The 27363-nt window shown below is 31.2% G+C and overlaps 1 protein-coding gene across 2 annotated transcripts in view; it reads left to right on the forward strand.

Moving 5' to 3' along the window:
- Positions 1-27363, forward strand: part of LOC135958884 (general transcription factor 3C polypeptide 1) — a 149244-nt gene that overhangs the window by 54716 nt on the left and 67165 nt on the right. For both annotated transcript variants that reach the window (XM_065509822.1, XM_065509823.1), the window contains one exon: positions 18889-19111. In XM_065509822.1, coding sequence (XP_065365894.1) covers positions 18889-19111 — 223 coding nt within the window. The remainder of the gene's footprint in view (positions 1-18888; positions 19112-27363) is intronic.

Raw genomic sequence — 27363 nt, forward strand, 5'->3', positions numbered from 1 at the left:
AGATTTGGATCCCGAAGATATCTGGGGTCTTCAGAAAACTGATTTCAACAGACAGACAGACAGACAGACGGACAGACAGACAGACAGACAGACAGACAGACAGACAGACAGACAGACAGACAGACAGACGGACATGGCTTAATCGACTCCGCTATCTATAAGGATCCAGAATATATATACTTTATAGGGTCGGAAATGAAAAATGTAGAAATTACAAACGGAATGACAAACTTATATATACCCTTCTCACGAAGCTGAAGGGTATAAAAATCAGCCAAATCGCTCCAGCCGTTCTTACGTGATGACATTACATACATGGACCATTTCATTTTTATATATATAGATAGATATCTTTTAGCCTATGAGCAATCGAAATATTTTCATTTTGTTCGAGCTCCTCATCTGAGAAAAAATCTATTTCGTTTATAGAGGATTTAAATTGAGTTTTGTTAGATAACTTACAAAAAAATGTGAAGAATTGATTTTCCAGAGCCTCACTCTAGGAAAACCAGAAATACCGCTTTCCTTTATTAACTATGTTGTAGCAGGAGTTGAGCTTAACAACTTTGCTGAACATCACTTTGCGATATTCGGGCATGTAGAATGTCAAAATGCATAAAAAAAGGCACACAAAAATGACAATTTCCCCTATTTATTTATGAAAAACTGGATTTTTTCCCGAAAATCCCGGGATTTAAAATTAAAAAATCCAGGGCTTCGGGGTTTAAGAAATCCCTAAAACCCCGGGATTTTCGGGAACGGGATTCCCCGTTTGGCATCTCTAATTGTGCTTAAATCCATGCTGCTTGCACGTGCAGAAACATCCATTTCTTCTTTATACTCGAATTCATAAGCTCTCTGCAATTCTGCTTTGTTACCTGCTGTCGCGACAGCAGAAATTGCAGAATTGCAAAATAGGCTGATAGATGAATTCAAGCGTCGCACAAAGGGGCCAAACATACTAATTTTGCGGATTAATTGAAAAAACAAATTTCAAGTATCGTGAAAACTGAAAGTGCCAGCTTTAAGAGCACAAAATTCTACATCAGTAGGCAAAAAATTAATGTGAAATATTAAAAGGTATTTTTATAGTCACGTGTTGAAATTACATATTGTGAGAAAAAAACCTAAAAAATTTATAAAAAAAAAAATAAAAAATTACGCAAATAAATACTATTTGTGATAGGTAATTTAAAAAAATTAACAAATCTAATTATGCAAACATCAAGTTCAGGCATTTATTGATATGTTTTGGTTAAATTTAAATTTGAATTATTTGTGGAAGTGGCTTTGATATTAGTTTTTATATTGGAAGTGCAAAAAAAAATGGATTTTGTCAGTTAAAATGGACATAAAGTTATTAGCTGGGCTTAGCTGGGCAAAGAATTTAATATAATTTAAAAGCCTGGACAGTTAGGCGTTGTTTCAGAAAAAATTAGGTTGCGCATCGCTGCGCCTCATAAGTTATATGTAAATTAGTAAAAGCTTCACCCTTTAAGTCTACCATCAAAAAGCACTTTGCGATTCTGATAAACGTTTTATTGCTGTCGTTGTTGTTGTTATTATCATTGTTTTTTTTTGTTTTATAAGAGATGTGCAAGTGTTGTGATTAATAATACGAGAGTCACGTGTGAGTCAGGCCTGGACGTGGCTATATTCTTGTATTATAATGAGATAAATAATAATAAACTTTTACCAATTACTTTCCTTTGTTTCAGTTTAGTTTTCCATCCATTGATTTTCTAATCGTGAATGAATAGCACGCGGAATTTTAACAATTTAACTCTCATGCACTCACGCTTGTATATGCTTGTTTAAAAGTTTTTTTTTTGATTAATTCGAAGTTTTTTCTTGTGGTTAATACGAAGTCATCCGATAGCAGGCAATTTAGATTAATAAAAAAATCATGTTAGTGAGCGCGATCGCGAGAATTTTAAAGTTTTATATCGGGAGCCAGTTATCACTCACGTTCAGATCTGTAGTTTTTATATTGTCTTATTTCAAATATTGTGTGGTATAAATTTCAAAGCAGTGCATTTAAACTTTGCAAGTCTTTTAGTGGCAGGAGTTGGGAAAGATCTCTATTATTCAACCACCCATTACTAGTTAATATAATGATATCATCTTAAAACAATATGGTATTCATATTCATTTGTATGAGGGGAACCCGATTCCACCCTCGTATACCCTTCCGATTTTCGCGGAACGTGTAGTTTGTTTTTAGAGTTACCTGCAGCAAATTTAGTGTGCATAACTATTGTAATTCTATAGATATAGCACAGTTAATAATTATTTTATATGGTGGGTAATTGACTTCCCCCTCCTATATCCCTAAAATTTTGTTACAATATGCGGATTGGTCTAAGGGCTACCCACGTAAAATTTTGCGAGCGTCGCTATTATTGTTGTTGAGATATTAATAAATCCGTAAAAAATGGGCATTTGACCCCACTGTGCGTCGTAATATTAACATAGGTACTTACGAATTTGAGTACAAAGAAGAAATTGAGGTCAGTTACCGTGCAACGACAAGCAACATGGAAGAAATTTAAAAACTATGGAAATAAAATTAAAAGAAACAAAGGAGACACTTCTAGAATAAACAACGAGCAAGTTCTTGTTGAAATTCAAGAAACTTCTATAGTCAACAACGAGAAGCTATTAGTTGAAATTTCAGGAAACTTCTGACGGGAAAGGTGAATAATCTTCAATACCAAGATGGACCGGTGCATTTGGCATTTTCAAATTCCAGTTTGATACAGTTGAAAAGGGAACCAGAACCAATTAACAACAGAAATAATTATTTTGTTACGCTTTATTTGTTTATTGAATCTGCGTTTTATAGGCCTAACAATACGTATTTAAATCTTATAACTAAAATTAAAACTAGTTGCTATGGAATGGTTGGAATGGTTTTGCAGTTTTACAATATATTTTTCACGGACATTCTTGGACTATTCCTTTACCATTTGCATGGTCATGGTCCTAAGTATAAGATCAATACTGGTGTTGCTAGCCATTCGCCATAATTGAATTTCATACGTCCAAATTGGTTTTAAAACGGTTTTATACAGGATGACTCTATATTCAAGGCTTAATTTTAATCACTGATTAACCAAAATGACTATGTGACGTCGCCAAATGAAAAAAAACATGCAGTGATTGGCTGAATTCATAAACTCTGTAATGCAAAGCAATTACAAGGCAAAGCAATACCTTGTGACATTCATGAACGCATAAATGTTTAGTAAAGATTGATAAATAAAAACAGTTCACAAATTTGACAAATTGCGCATTAAAAAGCATTACCATACAATAATAAACTTGCGACATTGCCAAAACAAAATCTATTGGGTTTATGAACACTATGCATTGCAGTGTTGCATTGTAAACTGCGTTTATGAAGTCATCCATTATTCTTTGAAATACAAATTTTAAAGATTTTTAGGTAATTTTTTATTTTTTTTTTAATTTTTTAATTTTTTTTCCCAAATTTTATTTTTTTTTTAAATTAATATTTTATAGTCATGAAAAATTAATTCGGTCTCTTCAATTTTTTATTATAACCGCGTCTTCACTATCTTTGAACAAAAATTCACGTCTTAACGTTTTAAAGCTTCACTAGTTATAACAATATGAATTGTAAAGCGATCGTTTACCTCGCAAATTTTTGACAAACTTATCAAAATTTGCATTGCAAAAATAGAATTTACAGTTTTTGTGGAACGAAATAGCATAATTATTTGCAAAATCTTTGCAAATTACTCTTTACAATATTAACATTGAACTTTGAACAAAAGAACATACGTGGAACAGAAATTGCAACAAGATTATAAAAATTGCAAAAACTTTACAAATTACACTTATCACTTATCGAATTTTATAGTTCTGAGGAACATAAAGTTTTGCAAATTGACGAAAAATTTGATAAGTGCAAAGTTGATAAGTTGTTTTGTGGAATAGGGCCCTGTTCAATGGTGCCAGATGTTCATGGACACCAAATTGGTGAACTGGGTTAATGTTTCCACACTTATTGCCACATTTGGTAGGTTTTTAATCATGCATGGTGTTATAAAATCATATCCTAATAGACTAATTGGTTTGCATTAGCCATTGTTGAAACTGGCAATGCTGATGATGTGTACGTACTACCGACGATTTGTACCGAATCTTGCTAGAGTAGCTGCAAGCTTACATAAGACAGCCAATAATTTCCGACTATTCCAGTGTAGTGAAACACAAGAACATGCATTCCAGCAGTTAAAAAAAAACTGTTGTGTACGGCACCAATCATGTCATATCCCATCCTATTCCTGTGGAGGAGAACATAAGAACAGGCATTCCATCAGTTGAAGAAACTGTTGTGTACGGCACCAATCTTGTCATATCCCATCCCTGGAGCGAAGTTTTTACTAGATAGCTATGCGAGCGGTTACGGAATAGGCGGTGTGCTTTCACAGCTGGGGCCGAATTACCGCATTCGTGATCGAATAAACTATCGTATCGAAAAAATATTTCGATATCGCATTTATAACAAAATGTAATAAATTTCATGCTCGATATCGAATGCCGTAATCTCAAATAAGAAAATTACGAACGATTTAACTCGATATCGAATGCGGTAATTCGGACCCTATTCAACTGAACGGAAAAAGTCATAGGCTATTAAAGCCGAAAACTTTCGAAGCCTGAGCGAAACTGAACGTGACGTGAAGGAAAAGGAATGTGTCATCGATGTTCATATAGAGTCTAGGTCGTGGCGACAATAATATCGGCTAAAGAAGAAGATGAAATATCCGCCGAACGTGCACTGATGAAATCATTGTTAGCCCTATGGTTGTTAAATGGCTGCTTATGGGAAATGGGAAAGTCCTTGTAGCGCAGAGGTATATGCCATATCTAACCAGGAAGTTAGGAGGGTAGGCGTATTTGTGAATATGGTGTTCCGAAAGTTTACGGTATAAGAACAACTCCGCTTCAATCTAATGGAATGATCGAAAGATTTAACAGTACTCTGAAGGAATATTTAAGTAAAGTGGTCAGTGCACATCAAAAGGACTGGGATGAACACAAACCAACATTCTACTTATCAACAATGTTAATAACACGCTGTTATTAACAGTGTTTATAAGTATGACAACATTAACTGTGAAACAACTTTAAAAGCTCTAGGTGATCATTGTGGAAACATGAAGATGGCACTGTGTAACAGCGAGTTGCCGAGCAGTCAGTACAAGTGTAATCTTGTAAATTATAAACTGTATTTTTAAAGTGTGTGTATTAAAAAAGAGTGACTATTTAAATTGTTAAATTTTTAAACTACTGATCGAAACTACATAAATAAAGAAAACCACCGTTTTTAAAATGTAAAAACGTAACAATTGGTGCCAGAAGTGGGATTGAAAACTAAGCAGCACTCATGAAGTTTGAGGAGATAAACGTGAATAGCTCAAGAGAGAATTGAATAAATTGTAGCTACCGACAGCAGTTAACAGAGCAGAATTGCAAAAGAGGCAATATTGTCAACTTCTATTCTTATTCGAAAAACTTTATTGGTTTTTGTCTTAATTTAGTATTAAAACATTTCGCGGAATTCCCGGAAATGAAGATATGGGAATGGAAAAAGTCCGGGATATTAGGAACCCTGAACTAAATGTGAATAACAAAAAACGTATGCTCCTCTTAGATGTCAAAACACGTTAGATGCGAGAGGGCTTTTTCAATAGCGGCCTACTTTTGCACGAAAATAAGATCTCGTCTAGGTTACCAATTATTAAATGTTTTGCTTTGATTGTTGTTTTTTGTTTCTGTAATAAATTATATTTCTTTATTCTTTAAATGAATGCAATCCCTAATAAATACTGATATGCTAAAATTTCCGTTATGAAAAATTACACATTAGTTAATCAGTTTAAATTTTTAATTATATCATGAATACAATGCACAGTGGTATCAGAAAAGAAAGAGAGGGAAATAAATCTGTAACTTCTAAACGGTTAGTCCGGTTTGAATGAAATTTCACATGCACAAAGAGAAAGTGTTGTCGAGTTTAAGTTTTGAATTTCCACATCATGGGCTCACCAAGTGCGGGGCCAGGGGTCCCCGAAGTAGGACACCTCGGGTATGATCAATTTTAAAAATGATCCTATTTCTTCGTTCGTGTTCCGATTTCAAAAAAATACATATATAGACCTCGTTTTCATTTAAAATATTTGGTGTGAAGTTAGTTTTTCAAAAATTATAAATTCATTATACATCCTCTTAGAAATTTTTTAGATAACTTAAAAAGAATAAAAGTACTTTTTTCCCAAAAAATAGCGAAATATCGCCTTTTTTAAATTCAAATGCAAGTAACTTTGGACCCAGTCATGATTTTTAAACAATTATTTTTTTATTTGACACATATATGAAATAAATCCCCAACCAAAGGAACTAAACCCCCAACCAAAATAAAAAAAGAAACCGTCTTCGCATACTAAACATTTTTTGCATTGCCGGCCTTTGGCCGTGCGCAAAGGTTTTCTCCTCTAGGGTGTATCAAAAACCGCCTTCGCCCAGAATGCGCAATGCAAAAAACTTTTCTGAGCGAAGCCGGTTTTTGATACACCCCAGAAGAGAAAACCTTAGCGCCCGGCCGAAGGCCGTCTTTGCGTCCCACTGTGAGAGAAATCAACAATTTAGAGGCGCAAAATAAAAAAAAAAAACTTTCGCATATTTGATTTATTGTTATGTAGTTTCAATCTATAGTTGTTGCTATACTTAAAAATATTTAACATTTATTAATAACTTCAGTGGTTTGGTATTGACAACTATTTAAATGTAAAAAATATTTCAGAAATTTTTTTTATGAAGAATTGGTTTCAAAGTTGTTATTAAGCTGGATAGTACAAGGTTTTCTTTAAGTTGTATTTTTACTTTTTTTTATGTAGATGGAATATGAGGCTTGGTAAATCAGAAAAATAAAAATATATTTTCCGCTATTTGTGATAACCAATGGCCATATTCTTATAGAATTTTATTTTTTTTACTTTTTGAATTTTCGGAAGGTTGCCAGTTACTAATGCTGTGAGATGCAGTCCTAATTTGTTTAAAAAATTTAGCTGCGAAAAAGTGCGAGGTGAATTTATATAATTTTTTTAAGAAATTATTATCGTTGGGACGATGTAAAATCTCGTACTAAATTTGTTCCTTATTTTTTTAAGATTGTATATAAGAAGTGTTATTGGTAATTACATTATATAAAAATGAAATTTATGTAATTCTAACTACTTACAAGTTGCTAAAAACAAATGTATTTTGCCTTTTATTCAATAAAAAATACTGAAATATCATTGGATAAAAGACGAAATGCGCAAAATAGGATTTGATTTTAGACCTATTGTTTCTTGGTTTTTTTTTCGTCAAAAAAATCGACCCACCGTAATGTACATACTTTATTGTTATTTGCTCTTATATAATGTACTCATGCAAGTATTTTAATCTTTTTGGTGTCTAATAAAAATGAATTGCTAAATAAAAAATTTTCTTTCAATTGTAAAGACATAATTATGTAAATTTCTTTCTTATAATTTTCGGGATTTTAAATTTCCCGAAAACCCGGGTCGGGATTTCGGGATTCTTTACCAAATCCCGAACCCCGGGATTTTCAAAAATCAGTCCCGATTAGCATCTCTAGTTTCATCTGCAAGCTATAAAAAAGTGGAACCGTTATCGAAAGATGTTAGGCAACTTTTGTTGGATCCATTACTTCCTAGTGATTCATCAGACTCTGAAGTCGACTAATTTAAATAAATTTTAAAAATCTCAATAAAAATTCACAAAATTGTAACAAGTGTTAGTTAGCTTAATTACTCTTTATTTCATTGTGTAATTATAACTAAATTATTTATAATAATGAAATAAAATCATTTCATAACTAATAATTGTTATTCGTATTTAAAAATAAACTTATTAATAAAACTAAAAAAAAGTTTAATTTTATATGAATATTTCGACCTATGCCGGCAATAGGGTAAATGTCCATAATCTATAGATTTAAATAGTTACTTGCTATAAATAAAATTACTTATATAATTTAAATTTTTTGAAAGATATATTAAAATAATTTCTTACAATTGAAAATAGTATAGAATTTCTTCCGAGGTAGTGTAGTTTAGCAGCCTCTCCCGCTCATTCTACTGAAGTAGCAGTACCCATTTTGCATTACTTTATTAGCTTACCTCCTTGCCTGCAATATTTCCATATAAATGAAATTAATTTGGCCAAGCGTTTAGAAGATACGAATTTAGTTCCACTAAATTATGGTTTTCTCCCACTGTGCGTCCGGCCTAAACAAGTGGCAACTTAAAATCCGTACGCACTGTAGTAATCATAACAAAGCTCCCAGTTATCAAAATGGAAAAAGATTTACATATGTTTTTAACAACAAATCTACCGCTTTTCTACAATGAATTGCAAGTCATTATGTTTAGTTTTAAAACGTGTAGACACAATGGAAAAAGAAGCTAGTGATAAAATTGTGCACAAATATCTAGAAAATCCGACTTTGTCTTGTTAAAAGAAACCCAAAATCTGATTTTTGGCAGATATCAGGTCAGAAATTTTACGGCGGCATGAAATAACCCCCCAAAAATAAAATGAAATAAACCCCCAAAATTTGGGGCCTTATTTCATTTGCAATAAAACCCCAGTTTTGAAAATGAAATAAGACCCCAACGAAATGAAATAATTCCCCAAACAGAAATGAAATAACACCCTATTATTGGGGTCTTATTTCATATGAAATAGAACCCCAATTTTTAAAATGAAATAAGTCCCCAAATAATTAAATTATCTCCCAAAATTTATATTGGGGACTTATTTCATATTGATTTTTTGGGGTATTATTTCATATGAAATAATCCCCCAATTAAAAAAATGAAATAATACCCCAAAAAATGAAATAACACCCCAAAAACCGTTGTTGTTGCTCTCTGAACTAATTTTTGGGGGGTTATTTCATTTTATTTTCGGGGGATTATTTCGTGGGGGGTTATTTCATGCCGCCAAATTTTACATCTCGGCAGCTCGAGGTTGTGTGGTCTTTAAATATGAATACGTAAAATTGAGCAAAAATATTAATTTGACAGGCAATCCGCAGCTGCTGTTAGAAGAGTCAAGATTTTCAGAAATGTTTTTAAAGAATTTTCAGAATTATATATAAAAAGATAGTTTGGAAAAGCGATTGTTGTCATTTATAAGACATCACACATCTGATACAAAGTTTTAGTCAAGTTGTCATTACTCCTAGGACATCAAAATTGGAACCAAATCCAAAACAGGCGAAGAAAAATCCGGTAAGTCAAAATCGTTTTGCAATTCTTGACAATCAAGAAAGTAAAAAAATACCCGTAAAGCCTGTAAAAGACTATAAGCCACCTCCCCTATATTTGCGCGAACCTACTACAAATGTTTTGGTGAACAAATTGTCCCAACTTGTAGGTAAGCAGAATTTCCCCGTGGTCTCTCTGCGTAAAGGAAATATTCAAGAGAAAAAAATTTCAGAATGATTGTTGATAATTTCGATTCCGAGAAAAGAAACTATTATACATATCAACTGAAAAGTGCAAAAGGTTTGACAGTAGTCATCAAAGGTATAGATAGTTCTGAGCTAACTGATGATATTAAAAAGGCGCTAGAGTCTGAAGGCTTTGAAGTGAAGTCCAGTCACAACATAATAAATAAGAATAAAATTCCTCAACCAATTTTTAGAGTTGAAATCACTTTCAACTCTTCTCAATTAAAGAAAAAGGGTGACACTCATCCAATATACGGTTTAAGATATCTTCTTAATCGTAAAATAATTGTAGAAGAACCAATTAAGCGCAAAGGTCCACCTCAGTGCCTTAATTGCCAAGAGTTCGGTCAAACCCGATCATTCTGCAAATTACCTTCTGTATGTGTAAGATGTGGAGATATTCATAAAAGTCAAGAATGTCCCCACTCAAAAACAGATAATATAAGAAAATGTAGTAACTGTGGTCAAAATCACACCGCAAACTACCGTGGATGCCCAGTATTCCTACGCATACAGAAATCAAAGAAGGCAAGAAGACCTTTATATGCTCAATATACGGCTTCAAACTTTCCAAGCCTTCCCGATGCTTCTAGTGCTCAATATAGAAATATCATAAAAAACAATAATCAAAACAAATCGTATGCCCATACGACAAATGAGGGTTCAGTTACCCAAATGAAAACAAACACTGGTGCTTCTAGTGCTCAATATAGAGGCATCATAAATGATAATTATCAAAACAAATCGTACGCCAATACGACAAATGAGGGTTCAGTTACCTAATGAAAAGAAGCAATGGAAATAATACCCCATTATCTTCATATGCACATGCATTAAAGAGGGTGTACCAGTACCAGTTTTTGGAATGCCAACGGCCTTAGCCAACATAAGAATGAAGTACAACAATTTCTCCACCTTCAGGAAATTGATGTACTACTCGTTTCTGAAACACACTTTACCATAAAGAACTGTTTCAGAATTAACGGATACTATACTTATGATACAAAACATCCAATTGGTAGAGCTTGTGGTGGAACAGCCATATTAGTGAGAAAGGATATTAGGCATTTCCCAATGACAGAATATAAAACGGATCACATCCAGGCCACATCTATAAATATACCTGATGGTAGAGTTACAATATCTTTAATATATTGTCCTCCTAGGTATAATATTAATCGAGAGCAGTTTCTCGAATATTTTAGGACTCTAGGTCCAATATTTATAGCAGCTGGTGATTACAATGCAAAACATACATTTTGGGGCTCTCGCCTTATTACTCCTAGAGGGAGGCAACTGTTAGAAGCAATATCGTCTAACAGACTAGATGCCATATCTAGTGGCCAACCTACTTATTGGCCTACAGACCTCAATAAGATTCCCGATCTAATTGACTTCGCTGTAATCAAGAATATAAAACGAGAATTTATTTCAGTGATCCCTTCGCTGGACCTCTCGTCAGCCCACTCGCCTACAGCTTTAACGTTATTAGCAGTTCCAATTAAATTGGAATACTCTTACTCTTGTTTCCCTAACAAGAAAACGAACTGGTTAAAGTATAAAATGTATGTTAGCTCACACTTGCCACAAAACATCTCATTGAAAAATGAATATGAAATACAATCCGCTGTCGATATATTTACAGATATTTTAACAAACGCCGTTAAAGTGTCCACGCCCTGTCACCCTGGGGAATTACAGACATTCAAAATGTCCTAAAAACATTGAGTCTCTTATCAAAGAAAAGAGAACACTCAGACGTCAATGGCAACAATCGCGATCTCCGAACGTAAAGGCTAAACTTAATCAGTGCCAAAGAAGACTTCACGTCGTCTTAAAGATTAATAAAGAATCTAACCTGAGAAATTATCTTAGAAACTTAGAGCCTACTAAGAACACAGAATATAGTCTCTGGAAAGCTGTGAAAAATATGAAATGCCCTATTGTATATGAGTCGCCCATACGCCTTCAGAATGGAGAATGGGCAAAAAAATACTTCAGAAAAAATCGAAGCATTTGCCAATCACTTGGAGAATGTATTTACCCCAAATGATACAAATTCATATATTAGAGATAACGTCATAAATAATGTGGTGCCAGCCCCACTAAAATTCCGGTTCTCTGCCGTGAGGACGACGGTCAAAGGTCTTAAGGCTGGAAAATCACCTGGAATAGATAAAATTACTACCACGATGATAAGTAATCTGCCCAACTCAGCACTGAGAATTATTTTGTTCATATTTAACTCAATACTACGTATTGGATATTTCCCATCCTCATGGAAAATATCTGTACCGCAATTCTGTAACTTTTTAACGACAAAATTTTGTCGTTAAGTAATCAAAATTCGTTAGTTAACAATATTTATCGTTAAGAGATATTCCGAATTAAATTTTACCGATTATTTTCGTTAAAAATAGTCGGTAGATAACGAAATTTGTCGGTAGGTTATCGACAAATAAAATGTTCTTGTTAAGCCATAACGATAATTGTTTTGTAACATAAATACTCGAAATAAGTTGTTCTTTGAAAGTCAACTATTTTGTGTTTGTTAGATACGGACTGATTTGAGTTTTAAATATAAAAATTAACATGCTTTAATTATCTTTTTAAGACATATATTATATTTTAGAAAACAGTATTAGAAATTGTCGACCGACGGTACTTATAAGTACCATAACAATAATAAGCTTACAAAATGAAAACAGAATTTATTTTGGCCCTTTTTGCCAAAAGTACTTTGAAGTACACTATCATCTTTGGAATAATATATTTTTTTGCCTATTGGCAAACTCGCTTATCCAGAATAACGGTGAATTATTTCATGTTTCCATTGTGGTGTTTATTTATGTTGTAATGATAAAAAATACTCTTTCGTAAAATACCATAACATAGACTTGTAATAGAAAATGTTATAAAAGTTACAAAACTAATCAATATCTTAATAAATTTTAAACGAAATTCGATGAGTTTTTTTATCTTTTGGCTTATGCTGACTCAACGGTACCAGGTCACTTTCGGTACCTTGCAGGTCCTCCACAAAGTTAAAATTTTGTAAATAACTTAATGAAGTCCTTATTTTCAATATTTCATAAAAAAAATAAAACATTTTCAAAGATTTAAAGCCTTGGTCCACAAGGGGTTAAGAGCAACTTTTATTTGGGGCATAATATCCATATTTAACACATTTATGTGTATAATGTTTATCCCTATATTCAAATTTGCTAGTGAGCATTTTAAACCATATTTGGCGATGTGATACGATTATAAACTTATATAAGACCGTATTCTAAGAAGGAAATTCATCGGAATTTGTCGACTGTCCTTATAACAACACATATCTAAATTCTGAATCAATGATCACTTTTGTGGTGGCATAGACATATGGATTACACTGGCTTACTTTTATTTTTAGAAAAAAACTCTGTTTCGCGAACATATTTGGGTGAGCTGATGCATGTTTTTTATATATAAATGCGATTATTTATTCAAACGACTACGAATTTATCTGCAAAAATTCGAAAAAATAGTGAATATTTTGATGATGTTTTAATTTTAAAAATATTGACATTTGTATTTTTAACTATATTCGTCGTTAAAATGTATTACCGAGAGATATCGTTAACTTCGTTGAATATAAAATTCGTTAAAGCAACCGATATTTTTCGTTACTTAACGACATCGGTAGGAAAGTATAAAAAGTTACAGAATTGCGGTACTGATATAGTTATGATACCGAAACCGGGAAAATATGTCACTCAAGTGACATCATACCGTCCCATTAGCCTATTGTCAATATTCTCAAAACTTTTTGAAAAGTTGTTACTTGAGAGACTTATAGTGCACCTTGACGAAAATTGCATTATTCCTGGCCATCAATTCGGTTTCAGAAGGAAACATAGTAATATCGAACAGGTACATCGGATAACTACACTTATTCGGAAAACCTTCGAGAGCAAGCAGTATTGTTCCGCATTATTTATTGACATATCTCAAGCCTTCGATAAAGTGTGGCACGATGGACTAATACACAAAATTACTAGCTGCGAACGAACATAAACTGCTTAAAAATTACATACAAGAAATATCTTTCCAAATCAGATCAAAGGATGTGATCTCAACACGTCGAAAAATATCCGCTGGTGTACCACAGGGAAATATTCTAGGGCCGTTCCTATATATTTTATATACTGCAGATATGCCTACGAGCGCACTGACTCACACATCTACATTTGCTGATGATACCGCTTTTTTAAGTACACATGAAAACCCCGTAATAGCTTCTGAACAACTCCAGTCTCACATCGGCGATTTGGAAAAATGGCTGGACAAATGGAAAATTAAGGTCAATGCAACAAAATGTATTCACGTTACATTTACTTTAAGACGAGAAAGTACAAAACAATTATAAAACCGATATGGCTATACGGCATTCAGCTATGGGGAACAGCCTCCTCATCTAACGTTGAAAAATTGCAAAGAAAGCAGGTGCCCCATGGTACATTCGCAATAGTAATATCCATAGGGATCTCAATGTCCCCATAATACGCGAGGAGATCAAACTCTCCACTCTAAAATACATTTCAAAACTAATGGATCATCCAAACCCCTTTGCCAGGGAGTTGCTGTCATTTAAGGGTCATAGACGACTCAGGCGATTGGAAACACTGGATCTGGCCAGATAATCATTTAACGAGCACTCATGTTGGACATTGCAGCGGCAATAACAACTTTAGTTTTAGTTTAGGTTAAGATTTGAATACTTATTTGTAAATTTCTAAAAAGAAATATTCAATAAAGAAAAAAGATACTGAAAAAAAAGTTGTCTTTACTCAATGACAAGTTGTCATTACTCAAATACCACTATGATGTGGTATAATCAGAATAATATTGATGTTATAGCAAAACACATCAATTAAACAAATTGCCCAAATCTTCGTCCAATCGAGATATATTGGAGAATTGTTAAACCAGATTTTGATGAGAACAAAGTGGAATAAATATGCTGGAATAACGGTAGAAGTGGGAAGTAAAGTTGTGCAGCTATTAATAGGAGGCATAAAAAGAAAGGCCAGAAAATGTATTAGAAATAATGACAGATAAACCTGCAGTTATATTTTTTTTAAAGCTTAATAATTTACCTTTAATTTCATGTATACAATGTTCACATACGTTGTTTCATTTAAAAGTTATGCTCGTTTTAATCCGTCCGGATTTTAAGTGACCACTTCTTTAGGCCGGCAATGCAAAACAACTTTTCTGAGCGAAGTCAATTTTAGAAAGGAAATCCCCAAAAAATTAACTAAGTCCCTAAATTTCGTTGTTGGTTTTTTTCTATATAAAATTTTGGGGCCTTAATTCATTTGTAGTTTGGGGACTTTGTTCATTGGGGACTTAGTTCGTAACGCCAAAATTTAATTTTCAAATGCGAATGTCTCCTAAGTTATAAGAGATATTTTGTTGTTTTCGAAATAAATAAGAAAAACTTGTATTTCTAAAGAAACTTAAATTTTATAATTAAATGTTTTGCTAATTGGTATAGAAGAAAAAGACAAATATGCCAACCAAGTTTGATCCATATCCGCATTGAGGTTTGCGGGTAAATGCAACCTGAAATTTGGAGATTGCTGTGTTTGTTTCAACAAAGTGGACATTGCTGATTTGAAATACCCAATTTTGGAGATAGCATACTTTGTTATAAAATAATAAATACCAAATCGATTTTTGTTGAAATGAATTATTTTTAATGATAATATGAAGAAAATATTTATAAAAATTCTCATATTTATTATGTATTATACATATTAATTAAAAGAAAATTATATACAATTTTATTTTAATTATAAAGAAATGAGGAGAGGATTTAAATTTTCATTAGTGGTGCTTCTTCTATCTATTCTACCCGTTACTTAAAAAACTTAAAAATAAACAAGTAAGAGAGCTATATTCGGCAGTGCCGAATCTTATATACCCATCACAAATTTATATCTCAAAATACAAATTTTAAATATTTTTAGGTAAACAAAATTTATTTTTTTTTTCCAAAGTTGTTTTTTTTTCATTTTTTGGAAATTTTTTTTTCAAATTTATTTTTTTTTAAATTATAAATTTTAAAATTTTTTTGTTTTTAAAATTAATTTTTTTAAATTTAAAAAAAAAAATTTTTTAAATATTTTTTTCCGATATTGACCCATTGTAGGTCTAACTTACTATGGCCTTGTACACGTCGCACAGTGCTTTGTCCCCATGTAACGAATGGACAAAAGTAGAAGGAGCTTTCGTAGAGATATGAAATTTGGTACACTAATACCCTTTTCCATTGCTAAATAAAATACAAATTTTCAGCAAATTCGGATGAAGGACTTGCCTACCTGCCATATATCCTGAATATTAAAAATTACATTTTAGCTAAAATATTGATTAAAATGTCTCACACATTTTCAGTTTTCTCTAGAATTAAGGTGTTTCATTGTATGACAAATTTAACCTTAAAGACATGGACTCCTTTTACTTCCATATAAGCCTAATTTATATAAAATTCGTTCGATGATTTTATACAAATCGAAATACTATTTTTTGAATATTCTTGAGATAATTCACTTAATTTATATAATTTTCAATTGCAAAATAAATGGTAATAATTATAAAAGTTATTTATTGGAAATATAAATTTTTTTAAATAATGTACAAGGGTATATGTATTAGTCTCAAATTAGCTAATTCTAAAAACGGTAAATTAAAAATTCATATTCAGTGATTTTTATTTCTTAATTTATAATTAAGGATTGTTTTTAATTTTATTAATGACATTTATAATAGCACTGTTTACTGAATTTAGTTATACGCGTATTAAAAAAGTTTACTTTTTCAAATAGTTTTGTTTTTTCAAAATGTACATACAGTAGCCCAATAAAGTCTACATACAGGAATTCAAATTAAATTTCTTTCGTTGAAAGCTGCATTTGTAAGTTAAAAGTAATGAAATATAATTGTTTAAAAAATAAAGTCATATAAAAAAAAATTAAAACAACATCACTTAATTCGGGTTTAGCAACATTTCCTACCACGTCCAAAATTTCACCGTTATTAGAATTATTGATTCTGAGCCAAATAACGAAATTTTTTTTTGGTTTTTTGGGCTTTAATGTTCAAAATATTATGAAACATAATAGCCCCGCCCACCCAAAAGTAGGCATGACCGAGAATAAATTTTTCGTTATTTTACTCAGAACCAATAACTCTAATAACGATGAACTTTTGGTCGTTATTTGAATTGTTTTTTTGCTAAAATCGACATAAGACATGTATTACTATATGTATATCTCATAAAAAACTAAAAAACTGCTTTAAATTAAAGTAACACAATAATTTTTAATGTATGTAGACTTTCTTGGACTACTGTACATTACCAATTTTTTCTCTTACAAATTTATATATTTTTATTATTCTTTTACTTGAAGATACTGAAACCAGCAATCAGCCAAGTCTAAATGTTTTAAAACAACCATATTGATAAAAAAAATATTTTGTAAGAAGTTCAACGATCTTCAATACACTAATTTTACTAAAATGTTGTCAAACAACATCATCACTTATTATTCAAAGATCAATATTAATATCGAGAACAATTATAACAAAATTCCAAAATTATAGAATATTTTTTTTTAAGTGACAAAAACCATAAATATTACAAACAATACTTAGCAACTCCAATGAACCAATTATTGAAAATAAAAAAACAGGACAAATTTTTTAAGAAAATTTATTCAAAATTTTAAATACATAATTTCTACAATTGATATTACAATTTAAATGATTTAATTTAATTTTCAATTTGGGATATAATTAACATTTTATACTAAAATTAACCATAATAAGGATTTTTAAAAATAATTTATTACAAAGATGCGGCAAAAATTCCGTTAATTTTATTTTTATTTTTAATAAATAAATGTATTAACTATAAAAAGCAATAACAAAAAAATACTACATTTTACACACTTTGTTTATATTTTCCACCAAAGTGAGATATTTTTTAATTTTTTATATGCATTTTATAAAGCTATGTAAAAACATTCTAGGAGTGAAATTTCACAACAAATTGTTTTTTGGTAATTGAACGTATACATAGTTATTTAAAATATTAAACCAAAAAACATTTTTTTAAAAACCTAAATTTGTATAATATTTTTTTTGCAAATCTATCTTCAAAAGCACTTTCGTTTCCCTGAAAAATTTTCTGACTTAGAGTCTTCTCTCAGTAATAAATATGGTCATATCAAAATAATTTTTGGATACGTATATTAGTTGTCTTCTTAGCTTTCAAATTATATATATCTTATTAAAATTTGGAAGAAACATTTATTTTCGACTTTTGTCTATAGAACAGAGTACTGTGCGTCGTTGCAAAGGTCTTTGGAATATCTATCATTAGATATCCATATTGTCTATATTAATGACTCAGTAAAATCGAGGTTGTCCTGGTTTTTCCTCATATCTCAGCCATTTGTGGACTGATTTTTATGATTATAAATAGGAAACTTCTCGAAAGCATTTTTGAGAGAATTATTAAAGAAATAGGATCGTTTTAAAAATTGAACATTCCCGAGGCGTCCTATTTTGGGTAACCCGCACACCTGGTGGGTCCATGCTGTTAAAATTCAAAACTTAAACTCGACAACACTTCTTCTTTGCGCATATCAATTTCATTCAAATCGGACTAAGGGTTAAGAAGTTACAGATTTATTTCCCTCTTTTTTTTCTCATCCACTGTGCACCATTTAATTGACCTCGGGTCTTTCGATACTTATTATATTTGGTAGATGCATATTCTTCAGAGTCATTTGGGAATTTTTTTTTTTCAAAACATTCCGAATTCTAATTTAATTTTTATTAAATTCAAATAACAGTGTGTAGCTTTAAATATTCGTATCTAATAAAGTTGTAGCCATATTTTATTGATTGGCAACACCTATTTTAGTTTGTTTATAATCTCACACAGTTTAATATATTTAAAAATAATAGTTTAAACTTTTTTGCGACGGGAAATCCACTATTATTAAAATTTTTTTAAAAACAAACTTTTTTAAATTGCCTAAATCTTGGCTCCAATAAAATTTATATGGAAAACAAAATATCAAAACTTTGAAAAATTCAAAAATTTAAATCAAATTAAATTTTTATGGAAAACAAAAACAAATTTTTTATATTTTGTTTTCCATATAAAAATATCACTTACCACAGGGATTTAGGCAATTAGAAACTTAGTTAAAAAAAACAAAATACGGTATGTTTTTTTAGGATTTCTTTCACTATATGTATTTGATTTACAGATGGGGATTTTCACAATGAAAAGCATTCATATGTTGATATGCCGCTAAGAGAAGAATTTTATCGCTGTGTATCTCGTTTTGGAAATAGTGGTTGCAGTCAAACTGAAATTTATCGTCATTTGTCTATTAATCATTTATCTTTAAGACAATTGATTAAAAAAATGATAATGGAAGGTTTAATAAAATCATATTGTGTTGACATTGGACGCCAAAGAACTAACATGTAAGTAGTTTCATATTAAAATATTTATATAACTTATACAGAAGTATCTTTATTTATTCCTATTTTTATTTATAATACGAACTTTTAATAAAATGCTAATTTCATTATTAATATGTTTAATGCCTTATACATACAGTGGTGGCCAGGTAATTAAGACAAAAATTGTTGGCTAAATTCCATGTGATTCTCAATTATTTTTTAAAATATTTCCTCAAATATGTATGCATGAGGACTGTTTTAACACACAAGTGTGTTTTATTCAACTGTGCCAATTCATACATATTCACCACGAACACATAAGATTTTTCTACAAATTGACCAAAACAAATTTTTTTTAAATAAACATATTTTCTAACATTTATATCTTTGTATTTTTATTATTATAAAGTATTCGGATCAAATTTCGTATTTTAGTTCCATTAGTTTCGGTCATATTATGTTATTAACAGCGGATGTTCGCTGATGTGGGTCAACGTATTTCCACATATCTTTGTCCATACATGTTGTGCCGATTTTTCCAAACATTTTTGAGAAACTAGAAATATTAATAATAAATTTCATTAATTCAGGTGATGAAAAAATTCAAGTATTTGTCTTAGATAGCTGGCCACCACTGCACATATGCCTTATTTAATGCCTTATACACACATATACAGTGAGGCCTCGATTATAAGTGATTCCACTAACCGGCAACATCAATTATTCGGGAAAGAAAAAGAAAATATTTTCTGATCAATTTAAATTTGTTTGTATCGATTAACCGTAATTACCTATATTATCCGTGATTATAAGCATATTTTTTTTCGATTAATTTTGAACAATCAAACACAACGTGAATAAAATTAAAAAGGGGAATTCCCTCCATTGCATACGATGATGTTAGACATTATAAAATCAAAGTGTTTCTGTTGTTGGCTGTCGAAACCGAACAACTTTAAAGTCTGCTGAAGAACCAAAAGTAGATTTTGCAGTTTATGAATCATTCCGGAAGGAACGATTTAAAGGACCTCCAATTTCTGGATTAACACTGATGGAAAAGCTAAAATATTCCACTCCAAATTAAACAGAGCATTTTAAGAAAAACGGTATAAAAGATGATAGTAAAATCATTCTGCTATTGGACAAATGCCCAGCAAATCCAGACGTGCAGGATTTGAATGCTGAAAACTTTGTTATAATCCCCTATCTATTCTTGACAATTATTTATCATAACAATTAATGACGTTCAGTTGATTAATTGCTCTCATCGTGTAAAGACATAAATCGCATTAATCAATATCGCACAGTGGTTTAGAAACTTTTTTTTTTGGAAATAATTCGGTATCTCGGGAACTATTGGAGATATTATTACAAAATTTCACATGGTTTGAGCTGAGGTGTTTTTGAGTTGAATTACATTTGTTCAGCTTCCTCAGCTTTAAAAAAAATCCCCAAAAATTCATTTATGATCCGAATGAGCTGAAATTTAAAATATAAATAGTCCTTGAGAAGATCTACAAATATCAAAAATACGCTTACATGTGTAGGTTATCTCCTTCACTTGAAGAGATATTTAGGTTTATTAATTTTTTTTTTTTTTTAATTTTGCTCGATTTTTTTTTGTTTTTTAGATATGGCGGCCCTACGGAGGGTCGAATTTTTTTTTTCAAAATATCAGCTATATTGGCAATAAAATTCTAAATAAAATAAAAAAAACTTGGTAACAGCTATCTCGTCCGTGTAAAAAGTTACACGCATCCAAAGTTGGAACATGTAAAATGGGCCTAATTTTTTACGATTTTTCCTAAAAAAGTCCCTATATTTTTTCTTTTGTAGAAACAAATTTTCTTTGGGACTATATACAATTTTTATATGTTCCGGAAAGACAACTTAATGCAAAAGCATGTAAAGTAAAATTGGGCTCACTTAAGCGGACACAGTATCCCCCAGACCTATCCAAACTTGGACAATTTTAAAAAAAATATTTAGGTTTCAGTAAAAAATTCTAAAAAGGCAAAGCACCGATCCTCGAAAAAGTTCCGTATTTGTATAACCCTATATGTTGTTTAAATACTTAGAAAGTTGTTTTACTATCACACGGTAAATAGCGTCACAGTAGGCACTTTTCTAAAAAACTCAGTTTTTGGAACACATTTTCCCCGTTTTAGGAATTTCGGTATTTGAAAATAAAAAATGTCAAAAATTATAATGTCATTAATTTAAGGACATTTGGATCTAAATTAGTTCCCAATTTTGTTATGATATCTTTAACCGTTAAAATTTTACATTAAATCAAATTTTATATTTTTATTCGTGGAAAATCACCATATGAAAGTTTTTTTAGTTTTTAAGGTAAATGAAGTCCCAAAATTTTATAAAATTATTTAATTTTACTAAAATATCAATCTCCAGGTCATAATGTTTTCAACAGTATCAAATACTTATATAAAAAGCCTTTATTTACTCCTCAGAAGTTCCACAAACCTTGCACGCTTTGACAAATTTGTACGTTTTTTCATATAATGCGTGCAAAAATCTGTTACACTAAACTTTCTGTTTAGTCAGTATGTGTTTGAATTCAAAATTTACATTTGATATGTTAATAACATTTTGTACGCATTATATGAAAAAATGTACAAATTTGTCAAAGCGGACAAGGTCAGCTCATTCGGATCATAAATGAATTTTTGGGGATTTTTTTAAAAATTTTGAGACCCGAGGTGACCAACTTTGAGGGGGCACAAACTGGCCCGTATTACCCCTAGGAAGCTGAACAAATATAATTCAACTCAAAAACACCTCAGCTCTAACCATGTGAAATTTTGTAATAATATCTCCAATAGTTCCCGAGATACCGAATTATTTCCAAAAAAAAAGTTTCTAAACCACTGTGTATCGGTGCATACTAAATTAGATTAACAAACAAGCGCTCTCTTAAAAAGTAAAGCAAAAATATTGGTATTATTTTATAAAACAAATATAATAAAACTAAACAATTGTATTAAAAAAAGTAAGTTAAAATATATCGGCTTTCAGCCAAAATATGAACAAAATATCGGAACCTTCGGACCGTGGCGATCAATTGACTCCAATTATTACGTTATACAGCTCACTTCATTATCTCCTGAGATTAAAGTTGATGTTAAGGAACATCCAGGTCTAATTTTCGCAAGGGGTGTAATTTATTCTAACGACCTTCGAAATTTTATATAAATTAAAAAAACAAAACGTAAACCACATAAATAAGATATTAAAAAAGGTCGATGGTTCCTTAAAGGAAATTGGTCGTATTGTAATCACCTTCGCTTCTACCAGCATTCGATTGGCTTTTCACTCATCTGCATTATTTAATTTGCCGTTACAATCGTACATTTGAGTACAAAACAGATAGAGAAACGTATTTTTGATTCGTTTGGTTTTTTTTTGTACTGTATTCTCTATTATAGAGAGGAAATCAATTACCAAACGTTTGTCAAACGTTTTTTATCAGAATGTTTCAATATTGTTTTTACTCTTTTCTTTTCTAGCTGCGTACGTTTATATTAATGTACAGTTTGCGCTCATGAGCAAAAACAATACAAAACAAAATGGCACAGGCATTCTCATTGTTTATGTTTGGTTTTTGTTTTACTCACTGAAAAGAACTAAACAAAACGATAGCAAACGTTTCGATTTGTTTATTTCCGTACTCTGACTATAACCAACTCCAATTACTAATTAAAAAACATAGTCCGAAGATAATCTGCATTCAAAACATATCTTCATTCCAACCTTAACTTCCCGATACCTATTAACTACTCCTACTACGCTATTAACACATCCACTACCAGATATGGTGGAGTGGATTTAATAATACAAATCTTACCAACGCACAGTGGTCTAGCCGGAAAAAAGTCTTTTGAAAAGCCGTATCGACATAAAACTCTGTACGTTTATTTATATACAATTAAATGAATTTGCTAATTGTTTAAAAGTTTTTGTTTTGATATTATTAGGGTATATAATTGAAAATTTATTAAAAATTAACAAATTTATAATGGTGAAATGCAACATGCATACGTATTTGTGTAGCTCTACCTTAGTTCACGTTTTCGAGAGTTTACTGTATATTTATATATATAAATGTGGTGTTGTATTTTATGTTATTTCATGTACATTAAAGCGTACCACCTTACAAGCAAAACAAATGTACCGTAAACCCTCTAGTAAGTATTTTTCAAGGCAGTTATAAAAAAAATTATTTTTTTTAGCAGAACGTAGGGAAACTTGCAAATACGTGCAGCTATATTTTATTTTATTTGTTAAATAATACTTTTACTTATTACCTCCAATAGCTTAGAGAACAGGAAAAAGAAATTTCACTCAATCACATCAATTTTGTTTAACAAATTAAAAATAAAAAATAGTCCTTACATATCACTTTCTACCAATTTACTATTTAGAAATTTACATTCAGATTTTGATTTTACGTATTATACTTACCTTCAGTTGTAGAATCCTTTTTGTTTCGTTTGATTTGCTTGATTACAAAAACGTTGACACGTGTTTAACGGAAACTCCTACTAGTCGATCTTGTGCCATTCGTGTGAAGGCCACATTCAAACTGAAATTGTGAAGGGCATTTGAGGCAAGGGACCCTACTACGATAATTTTTTATCTCATAGAGCATTTCTTTAACCAACCCAATGACAAAAAACTCCCAACTAAAACTTGTTTTTGCGATACCATTCATTAAAAAATTTGAAGTGGGCGAAATGCACGCCAACCTTAAAAATAAAAATACAGCTCCTTCCTTGTAATCGACATGTTAAACTCTAAATGAAATAAAAATCGTTGAGGCAAAAAGTGGCAGCTAATTGTTTACACATTAAAAAGCTACATATATATAGATGACGACAACATAAAAACTAAAGCTTAACTCTGTTAAATTACCATTTGAAATTCTAATAGAATTTGGACATTGAACAAAAATTTCACATTTAAAACATACATGTACATAATTGCATTTTTTTAACAAAACATATTTTATGAAAAATTTAAACAGTGATTTTTACTCTTACCTTTGTTAATTAATTACACCAACAAATTTTTTTAATTGTCTTATTATTTCTTGACGACAATTTCACTTGCACTTTTAAATGTCGCTTGAGATATTAATATTAATTTTTTAACAAAGTAGCAATTACTTGTTTTTGAAGCAATGTATCAATGCTAGTGTAGCTATTTAAAGACAAAAAATATGCCGTTATGTACTATGGACACTTGTCAACATATTACCATACAATAAATTTGCTTTTGAAACATTTAAAAAAATTACTTTTTTTCCGGCTAGATTGAGCATTTGGATCACTATGAAACGTTTTCAAATCTGATATACCGACTATTATATTAGGGGATTTTAATAGTGCACATAAAAACTGGGGTTCAAATGTTAACAGTCCTTCAGGTATCATATTGTCAAATTTCATAAATGATTCTAATCTAGTTTTGCTAAACGACAAATCTCCGACACATCTGAATACACACGGTACTTTTTCACACATCGATATTTCCTTTTGTTCGCCTAACTTGGTTCCTCAAGTTGAATGGGAAATGCAGTGATCATATAGTTATTTCTTTATTTTCTCCAATGTCAACTCACAGTACAATAAGTAAACCGAAATTTAACACACAATATGCCAATTGGCCAAAATTCCAAAGTCAATGCAATATGTTGGAAATTAATAGAAATATAAATAAATAAACTGCAAATATCTGCAAAACTATAATACAAGCAGCCAATGTTTGTATTCCTCAGTCTCGAAACAAATCAAAAAAAAACTCCATGGTGGAATAGCGAACTTGAGAAATTAATGTTAATAAAAAATAGATTTTAGCATTTATTTAAAAAACAAATTTACTCAAATATAAAAAAGCAAATGCACTATATAAAAGAAAAATAAAATTATCTAAACAAGAATCCATCAACGCCTTTACATCAACTATAAATCCAAACACCCCAACTGACAAAATATGAAAAAATATTCGAAATTTTACTGGCTACAAAGAAATCAACACAAAATATCCACTGTATAACGTCATTAGATCAACCAAACGTTATGATCACTGATAGAGCCGAAATGGCACAAGAGTTTGCAAGGATCTGGTCCGACAAATCATCAGATTAAAATTTTTCAAATAATTTTAAAACAAACAAACAAAATGTGACCTTTATGTTATATACAGGTGCCCCTTACGCGGATGCTCTAAAGATAGAAGACACCATACATTTCGTAGAGTTTAGTTCTACTCTAAGTAAATTAAAAGGAAAAACCCCCGGAATGGATAGGATTTCATATCCTATGCTGAAAATGTTACCTTTACGTAGACTACCAAATTGCGAATTGCATCTCGTTACGTAAACATCCGACTATCGAGTCGCTTGACTTCGAACATGCATTTGATATTTAGTATTGCAGCAATTAATGGATTGGAAAGTTGGACCAAAAATCATCCGATATGTATCTAATTTTATGTCTAAGATAAGATTAACAGTCCGAATAAATAATATTCACTCTAAGTATTTTCCACTGCATAATGGAATACCGCAGGGTTCACCCTTATCCGTTATCAACTTTATTATCGCTTATAATAAATTATGCTCTATAATATCTCTATATAAGGATATCGATTTCTGTGCGTACGCTGACGATTTCAATTTAATAATCCGTACAGATAGTGTGTAAAACGAAGTTTTGAATCTAGATCCACTTTTCAATGATGTCAACAACTGGTGTGATATAACAGGAGCTACGCTATCAACAACAAAGTGTAAATCGATTCAATAATTAACTCAGCGGTTAGAATAGCCCTAGGTGCTTTCCGCACAACACCAATAGCCAATATGTTATTTGAAGCTAACATTAAATCATTAAACACACAAAAAGAAATTCTAACTCCAAAACTTTTTCCGGTATTATTATATAATTCCAACACACCGCTAAAACAGATTGGAAAAAAAATCATGAAGTCCAAAAAATCACCTAAGGTACCCTCATTTATAGGACAATTAAAACTGTAATCAGTTGAACATTTCCCTATCAAACGAAAACTACACCCAACTTGGTCTTTAGATACATCTTTGCACGAACTGTCAAAATCCACTACTGACACGTCTCAATTCAAAACAAGGTTTGCTATGGTCAAAGATAAACTAAAAGACTTTAAATTTTTATATGTATACTGATGGATCCAAACCAAATTGTTCAGTCACATTTAGTGTTACAACAGATAACAGTGTTATACGTACTTCCAATTTACCCACCCACACCTCCATATTTTCGGCGGAATTGATAGCTATTCATCAAGCGATGACATACCCCAGCAGTTCAAGGCGACTAGTTATTTTACCCATCATTTAGGGTGGGAGCTAGTTACTTCAATAGCCACGTAACTAGTCATTTTAACACGGGCATGTCCTAAGCAGGGGGTCAATTGTCTCTTTTTGATTACAATGGGACTGTCTAATAGCTGGTCCAAAGTAGGCAACGCATTGGCTTCACATACTGGTTACATAGCGTGAGTTACCTTACTAGCTTTGTTACTGGTTATTTGATCAGCTACTTGCTTAGTTATTTTAACACGTGCATGTCCTAAGCAGGGGGTCTATTGACCCTTTTGATTAAAATATGACTATCTGATAGCTGAGCGAAAGTAGTCAACGTGGTGAGTAAAATAAAGTGCAGTACAAAAAAAAATTGAAGTGACTTCACCATAGGTTACTAAGAGACACTAAAGTGACTATTGACTTCATGCTATGTTACATGGGATATCAGTATACTTAAACAAAAATAAAAATAAACTGTATGAGAATTATATCAACACAATTTGTATAAAACCAGCTTGTACGAATTACTCACAAAACGTTTAAAGTGACTATACTCCAGATTACTTAGAGACACTTAAGTGTCAATTGTCTTCACGCTAGATTACTTGGGATGCATAAAATAACCAATTGTCTTCTCTCTGCACTACAATATGCACACACGTGTCAAATGACCAAAATATATAAATTTGAGTTAGCCAAGTGATAAGATATTTGTGACAATTACTGTCTTTAAGGGATCATTGACTACTTGCTTAACTGCTGGGACGTGAAAAACAAACCAGTACAATTTGCAATATGCTCAGATTCTGTTTATTCATTACAAGCAATACAGAATGTCTCAAATAATGGACATTATATTTCCAATGTTAGGAACATTCTTGCTGCTATATTTCCAAATCGCTAATTG

This window comes from Calliphora vicina, chromosome 4, assembly GCF_958450345.1.
Source record: "Calliphora vicina chromosome 4, idCalVici1.1, whole genome shotgun sequence".
Classification (NCBI taxonomy): domain Eukaryota; kingdom Metazoa; phylum Arthropoda; class Insecta; order Diptera; family Calliphoridae; genus Calliphora; species Calliphora vicina.